This window comes from Delphinapterus leucas, chromosome 2 (assembly GCF_059928025.1).
Source record: "Delphinapterus leucas isolate spDelLeu-1000000601 "Yukka" chromosome 2, BTC_Dleu_Yukka2, whole genome shotgun sequence".
NCBI lineage: Eukaryota > Metazoa > Chordata > Mammalia > Artiodactyla > Monodontidae > Delphinapterus > Delphinapterus leucas.
Window position 1 is genome coordinate 19,150,142 of NC_143130.1, and position 22,044 is coordinate 19,172,185.

At 42.6% G+C, this 22,044-nt stretch overlaps 1 protein-coding gene across 1 annotated transcript in view; it reads left to right on the plus strand.

Moving 5' to 3' along the window:
- The first annotated feature begins 3,268 nt into the window (after positions 1-3,268).
- The window catches only part of CCDC3 (coiled-coil domain containing 3), a 103,518-nt gene continuing 84,742 nt past the window's right edge, over positions 3,269-22,044 (plus strand). The window contains exons 1-2 of the mRNA XM_022580325.2: positions 3,269-3,934; positions 8,164-8,338. Of these exons, the coding sequence (XP_022436033.1) occupies positions 3,561-3,934; positions 8,164-8,338 (549 nt within the window). The 5' untranslated portion in view covers positions 3,269-3,560. The remainder of the gene's footprint in view (positions 3,935-8,163; positions 8,339-22,044) is intronic.

Genomic DNA, 22,044 nt, shown 5'->3' on the forward strand with positions numbered 1-22,044 from the left:
TATACAACAAGAGAGACATCAGCCGTGCATACTGATTTTTATTTATTTGTTCATCTGAATGGAAAGAAGAGTCAGGATTTTAAGGTCTGTAGAAATGGACAAATGTTTTCCAGGCCTCTGAAGCACTTGAAGATACAATTAAAAAGAAAAACTTGCTTATTCTCTTGTCTGCATAAGTTATAGCACTAACTTAAAATAAACTTAATAACTTATAGAGCAGGGCTGCTGGTTAAAACAAAATTAACGTTAGTCCAATTACACCCTCATTTAACCATCACTGGTGATTCTGCAAAGGCTATTATTGTTCATATACTGTACTTACTTCTTGATAAAGGGCCCACTCATGCCTTTAAAACATTGCTTGTTTCGTCCATATTTTAATGCTGTAGTTAAGTGCATGGACTCTGGAATTTGATGCTGGGGTTTGAATCCTGGCTTAGTCCCTTTCTAGCTCTGTGATCTTAGTAAGTCAATTAACCTCTCTGTTCTTAAGTCCCTTGTCTCTAAAATGAGGATGATAGCAGTACCTGCTTTTTCTTAAATTAATTTTTTAAAATTGGAGTATAGCTGACTTACAATGTTGTGTTTGTTTCTGCTGTACAGCAAAGTGAGGCAGTTATATGTACACATCTATCCACTCTTCTTTAGATTCTTTTCCCATATAGGTCATTACAGAGTAGTGAATAGAGTTCCCTGTGCTATTCAGTAGGTTCTTATTAGTTATCTGTTCTATATAAGCAGTACCTACTTCAAAGTGTTGTTTGGAGCATTACAATATGCAAAGTCCTTACAATGGTGCTTGGCCCATAGTAAGCGATGAATAAATGTTAGCAGTTGTTAATATTATAATTTGGCAATGCTTCCTCTAGGTCGGCTTGCCAGGAATATAAACCCTTTTATATCCTCTCTCTCTTTTTCTCTAGCAAACCTGCAGAACACCTGCTAAATAACTTATGGATTGAATTGTGTCCCCTGTTCCTGCCCCCTCCTCCCTGCCCTACATTCATATCTTAAAGCCTTAACCACCAATGAGACTGTATTTGGAGATAGGACCTTTAGGGAAGTAATTAAGGTTAAATGAGTTCACAAGGGTGGTGATCTAATCTGATAGGACTGGTGTCCTTACAAGAGGAGGACGGACGAGACACCAGAGGTCTCTCTCCCTCTGCAGGTACACAGAAGGAAGGCCGTGTGAGGACGCAGAGGGGAGGCGGCCGTATACTAGCCTGGAAGAGCAACCACACCAGAAACCAATCCTGCTGACACCTTGATCTTGGACTTCCAGCCTCCAGAACTGTGAGAAATAAATGTGTGTCATTTAAGCCCCTCAGGCTATGGTATTTTGCTATGGCAGCCTGATCAGACTAAGACAGTGACTATGAAATGTTTTAACTCACATTTTCAGTGAGAGACAAATGAGAAGTCCTAATGTACAACATGTGATGCCATCCTCCATACCATTGGGAAAGTCTGGTACCTACCATGGGGGGGGTCGCCGTGAGGAGTCATATACCATCGGGACTACTGTCCACTTGCTTCCCTCAATATAACTACTTTTTCTACAAAATTAATTGAGGCCTCAGGCTGACTACTAGCTATGCAGGGGTTAGTTATTATCTGTGAGGAGCTCTTACTCTGATTTCTTTCTTCTTTTAGGCCCATCACAGATGATTTTGTAGGAATAAGAATTTGGTCCATTGAGTCACTGATCAGATTCTGGATTAGTGTGACCCAATGTTGGCTGGAGCCTTCCATTCTCTCAGGAGCTGGGCAGTGCTGGCTGGAGTCCTGGTCATTCCACTTCTTGGGATGCCAAAGCCCTCCCTAAGATGTCTTCTGGTTCCCTGAGGCTGCCCTTTTCACACACTCTTCCTCCCCTTTCCTTGTCCCACACTGGCTGGATCTGTGCCCCAGAGTTGCCTTTCAAAACCTTCCGTCACAAGAAGCACTGACGAATTTAGTTGTCTTAACCGAAGATTCAGGGATCACAGTAAGAAGATTTGGGGATCATGGGAGGTGAGGCCCAGCCTTGGAATTTTCTCTCCTGCGTCTCTCCACTCTTTTCTCTTTACCTTTCCTTCCAGAATTCCCTAAGAACTCTTCCCTTCAGTACAGAGAAGAATTCAGCTGGATTCTAAGATTTACACGTGCAGATACCCTGGTTAATATGCTCGCAGAACAAAGAGCCTGCCATTTTAAGGCAGTTTTGCTTATAAATTTATTATAAATATATAATATGTATGACATATGCATATATGTATATTATATGCATGATATTATGTATATGTATTGCCTATATAAAATATTACATATTTATAAATATCCTCTTTTTTCTTCTTACTACATTAGGAACAATTAAGGCAATTTGGAGATAAAAGGAACAGCTGAGTTTAGGAATAAAAATTTAACTGTGGAGTTTGGGTCTCCTCACAGCCACTCATTGACTTCTGAAAAGCTGTTTGCAGTTTACTGCTGAATTTATTTCTCAGGTGAAGGGTATTCAGAATCTGAATGGAGGAATTATGTAAAACATGAAATCATGTAACTGTAGGAAAATCAGAGCAGTCTGGCTTTGGCTTTTCAAATCTTTAAGGCTTTCCTAAGAGCATTATTAAAAAAATAAGGGGGGGGGGCTTCCCTGGTGGCGCAGTGGTTGAGAGTCCGCCTGCCGATGCAGGGGACACGGGTTCGAGCCCCGGTCCGGGAAGATCCCACATGCCGCGGAGCGGCTGGGCCCGTGAGCCATGGCCGCTGAGCCTGCGCGTCCGGAGCCTGTGCTCCGCAACGGGAGAGGCTACAACAGTGAGAGGCCCGCGTACCGCAAAAAAATAAAATAAAATAATAATAATAAAAAAATAAGGGGGGGTGGGGAGAGAGAATGAATGAATGAATCCAGAAAAGTTTGTTATATCACATTGAATTTCCTAGTTGACCTCTGCGATGGTAAAGTTAGATTTCTATGTTTTTGACTCTAAATGAACTACAGAAAATGCAAAAACGTATACAGCCTAATCATGGCAATTGACAGCGATCATTCTAAGGACGCCACATCTGGAACAGGCTTTGCGCCTGGAAAGCTTCGACCAGTCGGTCCGCGGGGCGCTGCAAGAGGTCTGGGCCGCCGCTCCCAGCACTGGCTTTTCCGCGGAGCCCGGCGCTCCCCAAACACGGCGCCTGGCCCGGGGCTACGGGTCCAGTGCACCGCGTCTCCCGAGCTTCGCGCGCCCTTGGCCCGCGTCCCGCCTCCGCCCCTCCCGCCGCCGTCCACGCCCCAGCCGCTGGGGGCAGGAGGAGGCGGCGGTCGGCCCTCCCCGCGCCCTTTTTAAAGCGTCACGGGCTAGGGCCAGCCGGCTGATTCTGGCGGCGGAGGGAGCGGCGCGCCGAGCGTACAGGGCTGCGCTTCCCGGCCGGCGGGGCGGCGCCGTGGGCCGGCCGCTCCGGGCTCCCCGACGCCACCGGCGCCCCAGCTCCGCCCCGGGCCTCCCCGCCATGCGCCCCGGCTAGTGAGCCTCGGGCGCAGCGCCCACCAGGCCGGTCCCGCCGCTCGCCCCGCCGCCGGCATGCTGCGCCCGCTGCTGCTCGCCGCGCTCTGCCTGGCCGGCTGGCTGGGGACCTCCCGCAGCTGCCAGCTGCCCTCGGAGTGGAGACCCCTGAGCGAGGGCTGCCGCGCCGAGCTGGCCGAGATCATCGTGTACGCCAAGGTGCTGGCGCTGCACCAAGAGGTGCACGGCCTGTACAACTACCTGCCCTGGCAGTACGAGGCCGGCGAGGCGGGGCTCTTCTACTCGGCCGAGATCGAGATGCTGTGCGACCAGGCGTGGGGCAGCATGCTCGAGGTGCCTGCGGGCTCCAGGCTCAACCTCACCGGCTTGGGCTACTTCTCCTGTCACTCCCACACCGTGGTCCAGGATTACTCCTATTTCTTCTTCCTCAGGTGAGCCCGCCACCTCCCGCCCACACCACCCCCTCGGCCATCTGCGTGTGACCAACCGAGGTCACCTTTATTCGGTGCCGGATCAGTACTTCCCACGGGATCCTGGCCGTGCGTGCGATGTTAGATGATGCCTTGGGCTCCTTCCCATACTCGACTCTTTCCTGCTCCTCCCGACGTGTCTGCAACATCCTGGGTACCTCTGGCTAAGACTTGGCAAAAGAGGGATGATTCCTGCGCTTAAAGGACGGGGGAGTGTTTCAGGCAAAAGCTCTAAGTGGTTTCCAGCAACAAGTAGTCAGCCTATTCCAGGAGCAAAGGTTTATGCGGCGGGGTGGGGGGGGGGCTCCGGTGGGTGGGCGGGGAGACTCTGGTCACAGTGCTTTGAGGATATAAAGGTAAATCAGGCAGGAGCCCTCTCTGATTGAGTTCCATGAAAGTTGGTTTGTGGTCCAGATGAAATGCTTGTGGATAAGAATTCAGGTGATGGCTTCGACTCAAGTTTGAAATAAAGAACAGGTGGAACCCTAATTTAGGTGGAACTCTAATATAGGTGGGACCCTATATTTTAAACTGGATTCGGTGGGAGTAGTTTGGGCTGGGCGGTGGTCAAAACAAAACCCCTTTGAAATCAGACTGTTGCTGGAATTCTGGTTCTGCTCTCCCTATGATTTTGAGCAAGTTACTGACCTTGCCCAGAACCTCAATAGCCTCACCTTCATAATGTGAGAAACAAGGCTGGTTGAGACTAAAACACAGTAACTCATGCAAAACACCTGGTTCAGGTTAGATGGGGAACGAATAGTTGCTCTATTCTGCGCACCTGCTTAAATGCCAAGATGGGAATGGTGTGGAATGCAACCCAGCTGTTGTCCTCTTGTTTCACTCGTGTTAGCTCATATCAGCTGCCAGCAGACCTCAATGCCAGGCTCTTCGAAATAGCAAAGGTTTATGGAGGAGGGACTTGGGGGGCGGTAAGGGCTCGGGGCGGGGTGTCACAGGGCTTTGAAGATACAGAGGTGAATTAGGTAGGACGCCCTGTCTGATTGGAGATTCCTGGAATCTCGTGCAGTTCCATGAAAGTTGGTCTTGTGGTCACGATGAAATGCGTGTGGATAAGAATTCAGACGATGGGTTCAACTGAAGTTTGAAATAAAAAACAGCAGGTGGAACCCTAAATGCATTGGTTATCTCCAGTTGAAGGAGAAGACTGATACGTTAGATTCCATTTTGAGGTTCTGTATCTATCAAGATGGCGAGTGAATCCACGGCTGTGATGGGCCGTGGATTCACTCGCTATCTTGATCTTCAGGGGATCCAGAAGATCCAGTCTTCCCAGCCCCTGGAGTAGCAGTAAGGATATATGGAATGACCATGACCTTGGCCTGCAGACTCACTTTTAGCTCTCGAGATTTCATGTCACTGAGAAAGAAAACAGTAAGTTCCACAGAGGGCCGTCAGTAAGCTCATGTCAACACATGTTTTCCATATTGAAGCCAGAATATCTAAGTTTAGAATACATGGTGTGCTTTGTGTTGGCTTGGGTGGTTTAGCTAGATTAAGCTGAGTTTTTTTTAATTGCTTGAGAAGTACAGTTTCTAAATGAAGTCAGCAAGGAGTGAGACAGTATCTCCTTGATACAGAGAAACTTCACATAGATTTTTTTCATGCCTTTATTTAGGGAAAACACTGGGAACCCAGCTATAAAACTATTCAACAATAAAACTTTATTTTCCCAAGAAAAAAGAGCTGGGGCTTCCCTGGTGGCACAGTGGTTGAGAGTCCGCCTGCCGATGCAGGGGACACAGCTTCGTGCCCCCGTCTGGGAAGATCCCACATGCCGCGGAGCGGCTGGGCCCGTGAGCCATGGCCGCTGAGCCTGCGCGTCCGGAGCCTGTGCTCCGCAACGGGAGAGGCCACAGCAGTGAGAGGCCCACGTACCGCAAAAAAAAAAAATAGCTGGAGTACTTGAAAAGACATTATTTTCTTTTCCGATTTTATAATGAAATACGGTTTTGTCTGCTGGCTCTGCGGTGGTCAGCCAACTCTTTTGTCTTTTGCTCTGACATGTTTATAAAACGTTAGGGCAGAAATACAGAGTCAAATGGTAGTCTGACAGATTTCTATTTCTCAGGGCTGTGTTGCCCTGATGTGTGTTAACAACCGCATACAAATCATTCCTCTTCTGTTATTCTGGGACCCACTGAGAAGAGAACAGATTCTGGTCAGTGTCACAGGAGAAAGTGGCAGTGCAGGCTCCCTGGTGACCTCTAAATGCCCCCTTTGGGCTGAAGGGTAACTCCCATCTCTCCTTTTCCTTTTCTTGACTTTATCTTGCCAGCAGGTACTTTACGTGAGGCTCTGTAAAAATGTTAACTAACTTTCATACTGTCCTCACCCTGTACCAGATGCTTTACTTACTTTTTAAAATACAATCCTCACACCACCATTAAATAATAAGGCGCTGTTGTCACCCTCTTTTTATAGACTGTAAATTGAAGCTTAGAGAATTTAAGAAATTCACTTTGTGTCAGACAGGAGATAAGTAGCAATGGTAGGACTTGAATCCCGGCTCATTACAACTGGCTTTCCTTTCACCAAGAAACACTCTGAGAAGGAAGGCCACTTGGGAGACACAAATAGACAGACACATGTGCACACTCCCCCATTCCCCAACTTACGTTTTTTGAAAACCTTTAAGAATAGACTCATGTGATGTGAGGCAGAGAAACAAAGTCACTCCTCTAATGAGAGCCATGTAAGACATTGTCGTATAATTGGCAGCTGCATCTAAATCAGTGAAGTTAGAACATACACTCACCATGCACAAAAATAAACTCAAAATGGCTTAGAGACTTCGTGCCTTTATGAGACTTTCTCAAACATAAGACATGACACCATAAAATTAGAAGAGAGCATAGGCAAAACATTCTCTGACATAAACCGTGCCAATGTTTTCTTAGGTCAGTTTCCCAAGGCAATAGAAATAAAAACAAATATAAACAAATGGGACCTAATCAAAATCAAGCTTTTGCACAGCAAAAGAAACCATTAAAAAAAAGAAAAGAAAAGACAACCTATGGAATAGGAGAAAATATTTGTAAATGATGTGACAGACAAGGGCTTAATCTCCAAAATCTAAAAACAGCTCATACAACTCAACAAAAACCAACCCAATCAAAAAAATGGGCAGAAGACCTTAACAGACATTTCTCCAAAGGAGACATGCAGATGGTCAGTAGGCACATGAAAAGATGCTGAGCGTCACTAATTATTAGAGAAAAGCAAATCAAAACTACAATGAGGTACCACCTCGTGCCGGTCAGAATGGCCATCATTAAAATGTCTACAAATAACAAATGCTGGAGAAGGTGTGGAGAAAAGGGAACCCTCCTACACTGTTGGTGGGAATGTAAGTTGGTACAGCCACTATGAAAAACAGTATGAAGGTTCCTCAGAAAACTAAAAATAGACCTACCGTGTGATCCAGCAATCCCACTCCTGGGCATATACACGGACAAGACTATAATTCAAAAAGATACATGCACCCCAATGTTCATAGCAGCGCTATTCACAATAGCCAAGATGTAGAAACAACCTAAATGTCCATCGACAGATGAATGAGTAAAGAAGATGTGGTGTATATACAATGGAATACTACTCAGCCGTAAAAAAGAATGAAATAATGCTATTTGCAGCAACATGAGTGTAACTAGAGATTATCATACTAATTGAAGTAAGTCAGAAAGAGAAAGACAAATACCATATGATATCACTTACATGTGGAATCTAAAATATGGGACAAGTGAATCTGTCCACAAACCAGAAACAGAGTCACAGATAAAGAGAATAGACTTCTTGTTGCCCAGGAGGACGGGGGGAAGGGAGAGGGATGGACTGAGTGTTTGGGGTTAGTAGATGCAAACTATTACACTTAGAATGGATAAACAACATGGTCCTACTGTATAGCACAGGGAACTATATCCAGTCTCCTGGGATAAACCATAATGGAAAAGAATATTTTTAAAAGTACATATACGTGTATAACTGAGTCACTTTGCTATACAGCAGAAATTAGCACAACATTGTAAATCAACAATACTTTAATTAAAAAAAAGCCATTGTCATAAAATTGGCAATACTGTCACAGTCTTCTGTTGACTCTTGATTCAGGATGGTACACCCCATATGGATCCAGTCTACAGCTCTGCTTTTTTCCTTTTTTCCATTAGGATGGATGAAAATTATAACCTCTTGCCTCATGGAGTCAATTTCCAAGATGCCATCTTTCCAGACACTCAAGAGAACAGAAGGATGTTTTCCAGCCTTTTCCAGTTTTCAAACTGTTCCCAAGGGCAGCAACTGGCAACTTTCTCCAGTGACTGGGAGGTCCAGGAAGACACTAGGGTAAGAATTGGCTGTACCCTGAGCTACAGCAAAATAATAGAAGAGCTACATCTTGTGTGCATTTTGTGACCAAGGGAGTCAAGAGTCCTCTTCCAAAAACCCAAACCAAAGAGTATTTTCCTCCCTTCTCTGCCAGCAGTTAACAAACACTGCTCATAAACTTTGGATTTCTGAGGCTTTACTGTTTGGCGTGGGGTTCCTCACAAAGTGAGGGATCAAGATGGGATGAAGGTTGACACACTGTGCCTCAGTTTCCGCTTCTGTAAAATGGAAACAATAGTAGCAGCTACCCCGTAGGGCTGATGGGACATGATTTAACTAGGCAGGAAATGGAAATGTGTAAAGCCCTTAGCATAGTACTTAGCACAGTAAGTGCTCAATACACGCGAGCTATTATGACTACTACCACTATTATTATCATTATTATTGATAGCATAGGGCTCTAAGGAATTTTCTAAGAGGAAAGAAAAAGCCCTTAAGGAAATGGAATTAAATAATTATCATAGCTAACACTTCTATGATTCTTATCTATAGTTGCTAAGACGTAGAGGTACAGTGTGACCAAGGTAATTGTGGAATGTAAGGGTCGGGTAGTTTTGGGCGTGAAAGTATAAAAGGGATCTTTCAATCTGAGGCGGTTGCCAGAGTTGTGGGGACATTTTGAGGATTGTCACTTTCCCAGAGCAGTGGCATTGCCACAATAGACCTGTGGTGATTGTGGGACCAGGTCAGGGGAGGTGGTGGCCTATGGCTCCCAGTCTCCCATCTGAGATGTTTTTAGGACCATGTGACAGACCCCTGGAGAGAGTTCTGATGTGGGTATGTGGGTGTCCCCTGAAACAAGGACTTTTTTTATGGGTAAATTTGCACATGTTAGGTGGCTTCCTTCTTTTCTTCTATCTGGGGTGGCCTTGGGGGATGTGACTTTCTCTTGTCTGGTGGATTGGCCCAGGGGAGCGGCCTTGTTTGCCCAAACCTCCTTACCTTCTGCCCAGGGCTCCCTGGCACCTGGAGGCTTTCTTCATGTTCTTTGCCCAAAAACTGTTCTCATGATGGGCAGGTGCATCCAACTAAGGAAAAATGTTGATTCTTACTTCCTTAACAGGACCAAGGGTTCCTTCCTTAGGCCTACTCTACTGACAGAGATCTAGACTCCTCTGACCCTTCCTCCATGGTTTGCCAGAATTTTCTGAGTGCTTGTCTTATATTTTGCTCCCAACATGGTTCCAAGCACCTGTTTGTTAGTTTGTTTTTCTGCTCTTCATCCGTGCCGGCACCCACCCTGCATTGAACTGGACCTACCAAGGATCAGCCTGAGAATCCCTAGCCTGGGTCAGTCCTTAGCATGTTCCGAATGAAATCCTTGTAGTCTCGGTCCTTTGGGTCTCCATCCTGTGGGAGTTTTGCTTACACTACTAAATCCTTGGTAACAATAGATTTATTTCAAGAGATCAGATGTTGTTCCAAAAATACCTTATAGCTTAGCCCCCAAACTCTCTAGCTATATAACTGATTAGCTCTGTGGTCACATAATGAAGCTATTAGCATTTCCCTGGAATTAGATTTTTCCATCATTAGAAAAAAGTAGAACAATAGGACCATGGAGAATTGTTTCAGTGTGAAGGCAGTCCTATTTCTGGTGGTCAGATGTTGATCTTGGGGAGAATTCCTTTTCCCTTTCATCACCCTGGTCTCTTAGACAACAAAGGGTGGGCGTGTGCATTTGCTCTAAGAGTCAGAAGCTTCTGGGGAGGAAAATTAATTGTTCCAGATTGCTGAGCTGCTGTGTAGCTGAAGGCGTTTATGGACCTTGTACTTTTCAACACCTTGGCGCTCTCCATTTTTATCCGTGGTCCATTTTGAAATGTACCACATTAGAGCTAAATTAAATTAGCTAGTTCATTTGAGAATTTAGGTTTAAACTAAAACTAAGTTGGCTTTCTGGTAAATGTTGTTAGCATTTACATTTTATGACACTCCTTGAGAAAGTTTTATGGCCTCTGGAGTGACTAAAGTAGCTGTGAATTGAAGATCTGAGAGTTAGATGAAGAGTTATTGACAATTACTTGCTCCTTTCTTCCAAAAAAGGCTAAAAATTCTCTGCCTTTTCTGTCTGAAGGTGAGCATGCTATTTTCTCTCCTATGCAGGATAAATACATCCTATTACATCAGAAGCTATGTTTTTCCTAAGGTGGTGGGTTCTCGGTCTTAGGAGGGATCAGAGGAGCTGTGCAGGTCACCTTTTTACTCCAGTTAGACTCTTGCTAATCGGAACACATGAATCCTTCATTTGTTCTGAGACCTTTATGAATGGCCTTGGATGTCACACGTTAATGTGGCTTTCTTGAATTATGTGCCGTATCTTAGATGATGATAAATCCTGGAGGAACACTGAGTTCTTGTCCTTTCCACTGTTGCTGCTGCTCTTCTCTACGCCCCCAGTCAGCTTGAACGGTGGATCTAGGCTCTGGTCGTGAAGGGCACATCTCATTCTTTTCTCTCCTAGCTCTCACTCACTCGGAGCATCACATGAATCTGGGACTCTAGGGTCCATCTGGAGGTTAAGAAATGGAACCAGAGGAAAATCTTATGTAGGGAAACTTTGTGTGATGCGCACCCAGGGTGACCCGCAGCTCATCCTCAGCAGCCAAATCCTCCCATTCGCTAGTTCCATCCTCAAACGTTCCACCCATGCCTCAGACGGTAGAAACACAATCTTGCTCCTGTTTAGTGTCTCTCTGGTGCAGTATTGTGGTGTTAATGGGACCGCGGGGGATGTCTTTGGCAAGTTAGAGCATCCATCCCATTTTCTGGCAGGGTTCTCTCCACACCAGCCAAGAAGATTTTCCTTCTTTTCTTCCCTGCTGGGTGAGTGTAACAATCAAAACAGAAGTTGTCTGTTTTCCCCTCTCAGCAAGTCCTGTCCCCTAGGACCAACACCCAGACGGATCCACACTGTTCTAGAATGTCATGGGAATGAAGTAGAATCTGTGAAAGACCTGCTGCCATCTTTCTTTTTTCCCATTTTGGAGTCAGGAAGGATGGTGGGGGAGTTGTCATCCTCCAAGCTGCATCAGAAGGAACGTCGACTTTTCATCAGGAGATTGAGATTGGCTCAGCCATTTCCAGAGGCGTGACCTTAGGCAGGACCCTTAATTTCTCACAACCTCAGTTTTCTCATCTATAAAATGGGGCTAAAAACATATAAACTGTCTCAGGTTGTTATAAGGACCTAATTAGAGCACATGTTTTGAAAGCACTTTGTCAAGTATAAAGAGTGATGACTGTAAATTGGTAATTCGAAAGTAGGGCTTTAAAATTTAAAGGATATGTAGCTTTAAAAAAGCTTCCTGCTTCTTCCCAGGGCAGTGGCAGAGTGGTGGCAGCAGTGGCGACAGGGATATGTGTTGGAGATGGGAACAGTGATGGGGAAGCTGTCATGTGTGCTCTCATTCATTCAATAGAACTTACTGGGTTCCAGCCAGGGAGCACTTCAAAAACAATCGTTTACTGAATTATAAACCATGTTCATGTGGATTCCCAAATCTAAAAGTACAAAATGGTAGTCAGTAGAGTTTTTTTCTCCCACCTCTGACACCCATCCACCCAGTTCCCCCCTACCCTCCAAACAAGTAACCACTGTTAACAGTTTCTTGTAAACGTTCGATGAGTATTCTCATCCAACAAACAATTCAAACATGATTTATTGTCGTCTTTGCCACCAGTGGCGCTGCACTATACACACTTTGCTGTGCCCTGCTTTATTCGTAAGCCGATCTTTAAAATCTTTCCATGTCAATGCATGTAAGTTGCTTTAAATTGCGGCATAGTATTCCATTGTATGAATGCCTCACTGTATATATTTAATCAAGTCCCCTGTCGATAGGTAGTTACGCTGTTTCCAGTTCATTGATATTACATAGAGCGCGGACATGTGTAACATTATACATACCTCATTTTGTGGGACTGTTGAGTCCAATCTTTTTTTTTTTGAGATCTATTATTTACTTATTTTATTTTATATATTTTTGGCTGCATCCGGTCTTAGTTGCGGCATGTGGGATCTCCGTTGAGGCAGGCGGGATCTTTTGTTGTGGCGCGCGGGCTCCAGGGCGTGTGGGCTCTGTAGTTGTGGCGCAAAGGTTCCAGAGTGCGTGGGCTCTCTAGTTTGCAGCACGTGGGCTCTAGTTGAGGCACACGAGCTCAGTAGTTATGGCATTCGGGCTTAGTTGCTCCGTGGCACGTGGGATCTTAGTTCCCTGACCAGGGATTGAACCTGCGTCCCCTCCACTGTAAGGCAGATTCTTTACCATTGGACCACCAGGGAAGTCCCAAGTCCAAACTTTAGCAAATATTTATTGAGTGCCTACCGTGAGGCAGCTGCTGTGTTAGATACTAGAGTTTCAGTGTTGAGCAAAATAGAAAGTTCCTGATCTCATGAAGTTTATAGTCTTAGTGTTGATGGTGGACACAATCAAAAGACCACGTTAATGACTTTATAATTTAAAATGGAAATCAATGCTCCAAGGAAAAGAAAGGAAATAATCAGGGTGTCTGATCTAGACTTAGGGGTAAAGAAAGCCTTTTCCGCTGAATTGATGATGAGACTAAAATCTGATGGATGAGGAGGTATCTTAGTTAATGTTGGGGTAACTGGGAAATGAGAGCAATCCAGAGAGGGAGAAGAATCTGTGCAAAGGCTCTGTGGTAGCAGGGTCCATGGTGCCTTTGAGGAAACCAAAGAAAGCTCCTGTGGCTGGAGGAAAGGGAGTGAGTGAGAAGAATGAGGCCAGAGCAGTAGGTGGGGTCAGACCATGCAGGGATTGATAGATCCTGATGAGGATTGGGCTTTGTTCTACAGTAATGGGAAACCCTTGATGTTTTGAAAGCAAGGGGTGATGGGAACAAATTCACACACACACACACACACACACACACACACCAAAAAAACCCACCCAAAGTGGCAGGAGTAGGGAACTGGATTGGAGGGGATCCAGGTGATATGGTAAGAACAGGTAGTGGTTGTTAGAAAGCTACCAGATAGATGTTGGACCAGGGTGGAGGCAATGGGGATGGAGCGATGTAGGCAAACTTGAGAGAGATTTAGGAAATAAAATCAGTAGATGTTCATGACGGTTTGGATTTGGGTGGTACAAGAGGTGGGAGGGTCAAAGATAACTCCTGTGTTCCTGGCTGCCTGCATGCCAGGACTAACACTGATAAATGGGGATAGGACAGGTGTGGTAGGGAATTCATGAGTCTAGGGTTGGACATGTTGAGTTGAGGTGCCCTTGAGCCATCCATGTGAGATCTTGAGTGGGTGGTTGTGTCTGTAACTTTGGAGCTTTGAGAAGAGCTCTGAGTAGAAGATATACCTTTGTGTCTGATCGATAACTAGGTGTCAGCTGAAACTGGACACGGATGAGACTTCCCTGGGAGAGGGCTTAGAGTAAGAGTAGAAGCCCTAGGGCAGGACTGAGTGGTGTAGAATGCTAACACTGGTGGAGAAGGAGCGGTCAGACCGGTACGAGGAAAACTAGGAGAGTCAACGGCACAGAATGTCTCCGGAAGGATAAGTGATCGACAGAACCAAAAGCTGTTGAGAAGTCAAGTAAGATGAAGTCAAGTAACCACTCGACTTCGGTGGCAGAGATGAGGACAGTTCCATAGAGGGAGGGAGGAGAATCTAGGTTGTGGGGTGTGAGGAGAGAGTGGGACAAGAGGATATGGAGATAGTGGGAGTGGGCAACGCCTTCAGGACGTTTGGCTGTGGAGGGTTGAATACAGATGAGGCTGCAGGCGAAGGCGGCAGAACAGCTGGGTGGGGGTGGGGGGGCGGCCGTTGTATTTAAGGATGGCAGCCATCCAAAATAAATAAATAAAGATGGCAGCCATCCTGTTCAAAGCCTCTTGGTCCCTGTTTGCCTAGCCATCAGATGCTGTCTTCCCAAGTAGACTAAACTACTCGAGGGCAGGGATATCTGTTTTATTCACTATTGTATATTTGGTATGTTTTTATGGTGTCTTACACATTTGTTGAATGTATTATCTCTCATTCAGGGAGCTCTGAGGCCTTAGTAAGCAGAGGCCTCCTCTTTCTCCTTCTCTATTTCTATTTTCTAAATTAATATTTAAAATCCACATGTAGCAGAAGTCACTCTTTTTCATGTACTGTTATGTTTTGACAGATACACATGTCAAATATAATCACAACTACAACCACAATATAGAAGAGTTCTATCATTGCCAAAACCCTCCCCTGAGCTGCTGCCATATAGTCAGACCCTTCCCCAACCTCAACTCCTGGGAACCTCTGGTTGCTTCTCCAACTAGTTTTGCATTTTCCAGGGTGTCATGTGAATAGAATCATGTATGTTGCTTTTTTTTTTTTTTAACTTGGCTTCTTTTATTTAGCACTTGAGATTTGTCTATGTTTTATGTATCTGTAGTTCACTCCTTTTTTATTGCTTAGGAATATTTTGCTATAGGGCTGTACCACAGTTTTATTTATCCATTCAGCAGTTAGAGATACTTAGGTTGTTTCCAGTTTTAGGCTACTGGAGCTGTTCTAAATAGAGATGTATGGTTTCTGTGTGAAAATAAATTTTTGTTTCTCTTGGATAAATACCTTGGATGGGTTTGCTGGACCATAAGGTAAGTGTATGTTTAAATTTATCAGAAAATGTGAAACCATTTTCCGGAGTGAGTGTACCATTTTGCATTTGCATTAGCCCTGTATGAGATTTCCAGTTGTTCTGCATTCTCATCAGTACTAGGTATTGTCAGTTAAAAAAAAAAAAAAAGGATATTCTAATAGGTGTGTGGTGCTATCTCATTGTGGGTTTAAAAAAAAATTCTACACATAAGTGAGACCAAACAGTATTTGTCTTTTTCTGACTTATCTCACTAAACGTGATGCTCTCAAGGTCCATCTGTATTGTCACAAATGGCAGGATTTCCTTCTTTCTCATGGCTGAATAACATTCCATTTTATGTGTATATACCACATTTATCTTCATGCACTTGCTGATGGACACAGGTTGTTTCCATGTCTTGGCTATTGTGATTAATGATTCAATGGACATGGTACTGATTTCTTAAAGGTACTGATTTCATTTTCTTTGTGTATATACTCAGAAGAGAGTTTGCTGGATGGTAGTTCTATTTTTCATTTTTTGAGGACCCTCCATTTGGTCTGTTGCCCATAATGACTGCATCAATTTACCGTCCCACCAACAGTGTACAAGTGTTCCCTTTTCTCCATATTCTTGCTCACACATGTTATCTTTCATTTTTTGGACACTAGCCATCGTGACAGGCACGAGGTGATATCCCATTATGGCTTTGGTTTGCATTTCCCTGATGATTAGTTGGCCATTTGTATGTCTGTTCAATTCCTTCATCCATTTTTAAATCAGGTTGTTTGCTATTTACTTCTATGAGTTCCTTGTATATTTTGCACCAGATAGATGGTTTGCAAATTATTTTCTCCCAATCCATAGGTTGCCCTTTCATTTTATTGATTCCTTTGTTGTACAGAAGCTTTTTATTTTATTTTATTTTATTTATTTTTTTTTTAGAAGCTTTTTATTTTGATGCAATCCAATTTATCAATTTTTGCTTTTGTTGCCTGTGCTTTTGGGGTCCTATCTAGAAAATTATGGCCCACACCAATGTCAAGAAGATTTTTTTTCTAGTTTCAGGTCTTACCTTTAAGTCTTTATTTTGAGTTAATTTTTGTATATGGTGTGAGATAAGGGTCCAATTTCATTCATCTGCATGTGAATCCAGTTTTCCCAACACAATGTATCTTTTTAAAATAAACTTATTTGTTTATTTTTGGCTACACTGGGTCTTCGTTGTGGCACGCGGGCCCTCTCTAGTTGAGGCGAGCGGGGGCTACTCTTCATTGTGGTGCGCGGGCTTTTCATTATGGTGGCTTCTCTTGTTGCGGAGCACAGGCTCTAGGCACGTGGGCTTTAGTAGTTGTGGTGCATGGGCTCAGTAGTTGTGGTTCGCAGGCTCTAGAGTGCAGGCTCAGTAGTTATGGTGCACGGGCTTAGTTGCTCCGCAGCACATGCAATCTTCCTGAACCAGGGCTTGAACCCATGTCTCCTGCATTGGCAGGCAGATTCTTAACCACTGCACCACCAGGGAAGCCCCACAATGTATTAAAGAAACTATTCTTCCCCCTTGTGTGTCCTTGGCATCTTTCCTGAAGACTAGTTGACTGTACATGTGTGGATTTCTTTCTGGGCTCTCAGTTCTATTCCACTGGTCTGTTTTTATGCCTGTATCATACTGTTTTAATTACTATAGCTTTGTAATATGATTTGAAATCAGCAACCATGATGCCTCCAGCTTTGTTCTTTTTTCAAGATGGCTTTGACTATTCAAGATCTTTTGTAGTTCTACACACATTTTAGAATTGTTTTTTCCATTTCTGTGAAAAATGCCATTGAAATTTTGATAATGATGGCTTTGAATCTCTACAACACTTTGGGTAATATGGGCATTTTAGCAATATTAATTCTTCCAATCCATGAATATGGGATACCTCTCTATTGATTTTTTGTCTTTCTCTCATCAATCTTATAAAGTTTTCAGTGCATAGATCTTTCACTTCCTTGGTTAAATTTATTCCTAGGTATTTTGTTCTTTTTGGTGCTATCATATATAGGATTGTTTTCCTCATTTCCTTTTCAGATAGATTGTTGTTGGTGTAAAGAAATACAGCTGGTTCTTTTGGCATATGTTGATTTTGTATCCTGCAACTTTACTGGATTCATATATTCTAATTTTTTTGTGTGTGGAGCCTTCAGGGTTTTCTACATATAGAATCATGACATCTGCAAACAGAGATAATTTTACTTCCTTTGTTTCAATTTAGATGCCTTTTGTGTCTTTTCTTGCTGGTACTTCCAGCATTATGTTTAATAGAATTGGCAAGAGTAGGAAAAGCTTTCCATTTTCCCCATTGATTATGATGTTAGCCATGGGCTTTTCATAAATGGCCTTTATTGCGTTGCAGAAATTTCTTTTATACTTATTTTATTGAGAGTTTTTGTCATGAATGGGTGTTGAACTTTGTCAAGTGCTTTTTCTGCTTACTGAGATGATCATGTGTTTCAAATTGTTCATTTTGTTAATGTGCTGTATTACCTTGATTTGCATATGTTAAACCAACCTTCCATCCCAGGGATAAATATCATTTGGTTGTGGTGTATAAACTTTTTGATACATTGTTGATTTCAGTGTGCTAGTATTTTATTGAAGATTTTTGCATCTATGTGCATCAGAGATATCGGTCAGTAGTTTTCTGTTCTTGCAGTGTCTTTGTCTAGCTATGATATAAGGTGAGGCTGCTGTCATAAAATGAGTTTGGAAGTATTCCCTCTCCTATTTTTTGGACGAGCTTAAGAAGGATTGGTGTTAATTCTTCTTTGAATGTTGGTAGAATTCAGCTTTGAATCCATTTGGTCCTAGGCTCTTTGCTTTTGGGAGTCTTTTTATTACTGTTTGAATCTCCTTATTTGTTACTGGTGTGTTTAATTTTTCTGTTTCTTCTTGTTTCAGTATTGACAGGTTGTATGTTTCTCAGAATTTATCTATTTCTTTTAGGTTTTCCAATTTGTTCACATAATTGTTCATAAATAGTCCCTAATGATCATTCTTACTTCTGAGGTATCTACTGTAATGTTGCTTTCATTTCTGTATTTATTTCAGTCTCCTCTCTTTCCTTCTTAGTTTAGGTAAGGGTTTATTGATTTTATTTATTTCTTTCAAAAACAACTTTTAGTTCTTTTCTGTTATTTTCTAGTCTCTATTTGATTTATTTCTTCTCTGTTCTTTATTATTTTCTTCCTCTGATAACTTTGGGTTTAGTTCTTCTGTAGTTCCTTGAGGTGTAAATTTAGGTTCTTTATTAGAGATCTTCTTTTATAATATAGGCATTTATCACTATAAACTTTTCTCTTAGTACTGCTTTTACTGCATCCCATAAGTTTTGGTATGTTGTGTTTTCATTTTCATTTGTTTCAAGATTTAAAAAAATTCCCTTTTGATCCATTGGTTATTCAAGTGTGTGTTTAATTTCGGTGTATTTGTGAATTTCCCTCTTTTCCTTCTATTATTGATTATTCCATTGTGTTCAGAAAAGATTCTTGGTATACTTTTAATCTTTTTAAATTTGTTAAGACTTGTTTGTTACTTAACATGTGGTGTAACATGTGATATATCCTGGAGCATATCTGTGTGCGCTTGAAAAGAACGTGTACTCTCCTGCTGTTGGGTGAAAAGTTTTCTATATGTCTCTTAGGTCCTTTTGGTCTATACTGTTGTTCAAGTCCACTCTTAATTGATTCTGCATCTAAATGTTACCTCCATTATGAAAGTGGGATACTGAAGTCTTCTACTATTATTGTATTCTATCACTTTCTCCTTTGGATTTGTCAATATTTTATATACTTAGGTGTTCTCACATTGAGTGCATATATATTTACAATTATTATATCTTCCTATTGAACTGACCACTTTATGATTATGTACTGACCTTTATCTCTAGAGACAGTTTTTAAAACCTACTTTGTCTGATATTAGGATAGTCACTCCTACTTTCTTTTGGTTATCTTTCACATGGAATATCCTTTTCCATTCCTTCACCTTCAGTCAGTGTGCCTTTGAATCTAAAGTGAGTTTCTTCTAGATACAATACAATTGTTTCTTTTCTTAAAAATAAATTTATTTTATTTATTTATTTTTGGCTGTGTTGGGTCTTCATTGCTGCGTGCAGGCTTTCTCTCATTGCGGCGAGCGGGGGTTACTCTTCGTTGAGGTGCGTGGGCTTCTCATTGCGATGGCTTCTCTTGTTGCGGAGCATGGGATCTAGGTGCACGGGCTTCAGTAGTTGTGGTGTGAGGGCTCTGTAGTTGTGGCTTGCGAGAGCTAGAGCACAGGCTCAGTAGTTGTGGCACACGGGCTTAGTTGTCTGCAGCATTGGGATCTTCCTGGAACAGGGCTTGAACCCGTATCCCCTGCACTGGCAGGCAGATTCTCAACCACTGCGCCACCAGAGAAGTCCCAATACAATTATATCTTAATTTTTGTATGTATTCGGCTATCCCATGTCTTCTTATTGGGGAGTTTAGTCCATTTACATTTAAAGTGATTATTGATAAGGATTTACTATTGGCATTTTGTTCACTATTTTTTGTTTGTCTTATAGTTCCTTTTCCCATGTTTTTCTCTCTTGCTATCTTCAATGTTTTGTGCTGTGTTTTATTTTGTATGGATAGGTTTTGATTCCTTTGTCTTTTTTTTTAACATCTTTATTGGAGTATAATTGCTTTACAATGGTGTGTTAGTTTCTGCTGTATAACAAAGTGAATCAGCTACACATATACATCCCCATATCTCCTCCCTCTTGCGTCTCCCTCCTACCCTCCCTATCCCACCCCTCTAGGTGGACACAAAGCACCGAGCTGATCTCCCGGTGCTATGTGGCTGCTTCCCACTAGCTATCTGTTTTACATTTGGTAGTGTATATATGTGAATGCCACTCTCTCACTGCATCCCAGTTTACCCTTCCTCACCCTGTATCCTCAGGTCCATTCTCTATGTCTGCGTCTTTATTCCTGTCCTGCCCCTAGGTTCTTCAGAACCTTTTTTTTTTTTTTTTTTTTTAGATTCCATATATATGTGTTAGCATACGTTATTTGTTTTTCTCTTTCTGACTTGCTTCACTCTGTATGACAGTCTCTAGGTCCATGCACCTCACTACAAATAACTCAATTTTATTTCCTTTCATGGCTGAGTAATATTCCATTGTATATATGTGCCACGTCTTCTTTATCCATTCATCTGTCGATGGACACTTAGGTTGCTTCCATGTCTTGGCTACTGTAAATAGAGCTGCAGTGAACATTGTAGTACATGGCTCTTTTTGAATTATGGTTTTCTCGGGGTATATGCCCAGTAGTGGGATTGCTGGGTTGTATGGTAGTTCCATTTTTAGTTTTTTGAGGAACCTCCATACTGTTCTCCATAGTGGCTGTATCAGTCTACATTCCCACCAACAGTGCAAGAAGGTTCCCTTTTCTCCACACTCTCTCCAGCATTTACTGTTTGTAGACTTTTTGATGATGGCCATTCTGACCCGTGTGAGGTGATACCTCATTGTAGTTTTGGTTTGCATTTCTCTAATGATTAGTGATGTTGAGCATCCTTTCATGTGTTTGTTGCCAATCTGTATATCTTCTTTGGAGAAATGTCTGTTTAGGCCTTCTGCCCATTTTTGGATTGTTTGTTTGTTTTTTTGATATTGAGCTGCATGAGCTGCTTGTACATTTTGGAGATTAATCCTTTGTCAGTTGCTTCATTTGCAAATATTTTCTCGCATTCTGAGGGTTGTCTTTTGGTCTTGCTTATGGTTTACTTTGCTGTGCAAAAGCTTTTAAGTTTCATTAGGTCCCATTTGTTTATTTTTCTTTTTATTTCCATTCCTCTAAGAGGTGAGTCAAAAAGGGCCTTGCGGGCTTCCCTGGTGGTGCAGTGGTTGAGAATCCGCCTGCCGATGCAGGGGACACGGGTTCGTGCCCCAGTCCGGGAAGATCCCACATGCTGCGGAGCGGCTGGGCCCGTGAGCCATGGCCGCTGAGCCTGCGCGTCCGGAGCCTGTGCTCCGCAACGGGAGAGGCCACAATAGTGAGAGGCCCGCGTAACGCAAAAAAAAAAAAAAGGTCTTCCTGTGATTTATGTCATAGAGTGTTCTGCCTATGTCTTCCTCTAAGAGTTTTAGAGTGTCTGGCCTTACATTTAGGTCTTTAATCCATTTTGAGTTTTCTTTTGTATATGGTGTTAGGGAGTGTTCTAATTTCATTCTTTTACATGTAGCTGTCCAGTTTTCCCAACACCACTTATTGAAGAGGCTGTCTTTTCTCCATTATATCCTTGCCTCTTTTATCAAAGATAAGGTGACCATATGTGTGTGGGTTTATCTCTGAGTTTTCTATCCTGTTCCATTGATCTATATTTCTGTTTTTGTACCAGTACCATACTGTCTTGATTACTGTAGCTTTGTAGTCTAGTCTGAAGTCAGAGAACCTGATTCCTCCAGCTCTGTTTTTTCTTTCTGAAGATTGCTTTGGCTATTCGGGGTCTTTTGTGTTTCCATACACATTGTGCAGTCTTTTTGTTCTAGTTCTGTGAAAAATGCCATTGGTAGTTTGATAGAGATTGCATTGAATCTGTAGATTGCTTTTGGTAGTATAGTCATTTTCACACTGTTGATTCTTCCAGTTCAAGAACATGGTATATCTCTCCATCTGTTTGTATCATCTTTAATTTCTTTCCTCAGTTTCTTATAGTTTTCTGCATACAGGTCTTTTGTCTCCTTAGGTAGGTTTATTCCTGGGTATTTTATTCCTTTTGTTGCAGTGATAAATGGGAGCCTTTCCTTAATTTTTCTTTCAGATCTTTCATCATTAGTGTATAGGAATGCAAAGGATTTCTGTGCATTAATTTTGTATCCTGCTACTTTACGAGATTCATTGATTAGCTTCAGTAGTTTTCTGGTAGCATCTTTAGGATTCTCTATGTATAGTATCATGTCATCTGCAAACAGTGACAGTTTTACTTCTTCTTTTCTGATTTGGATTCCTTTTATTTCTTTTTCTTCTCCGATTGCTGTGGCAAACTTCCAAAACTAT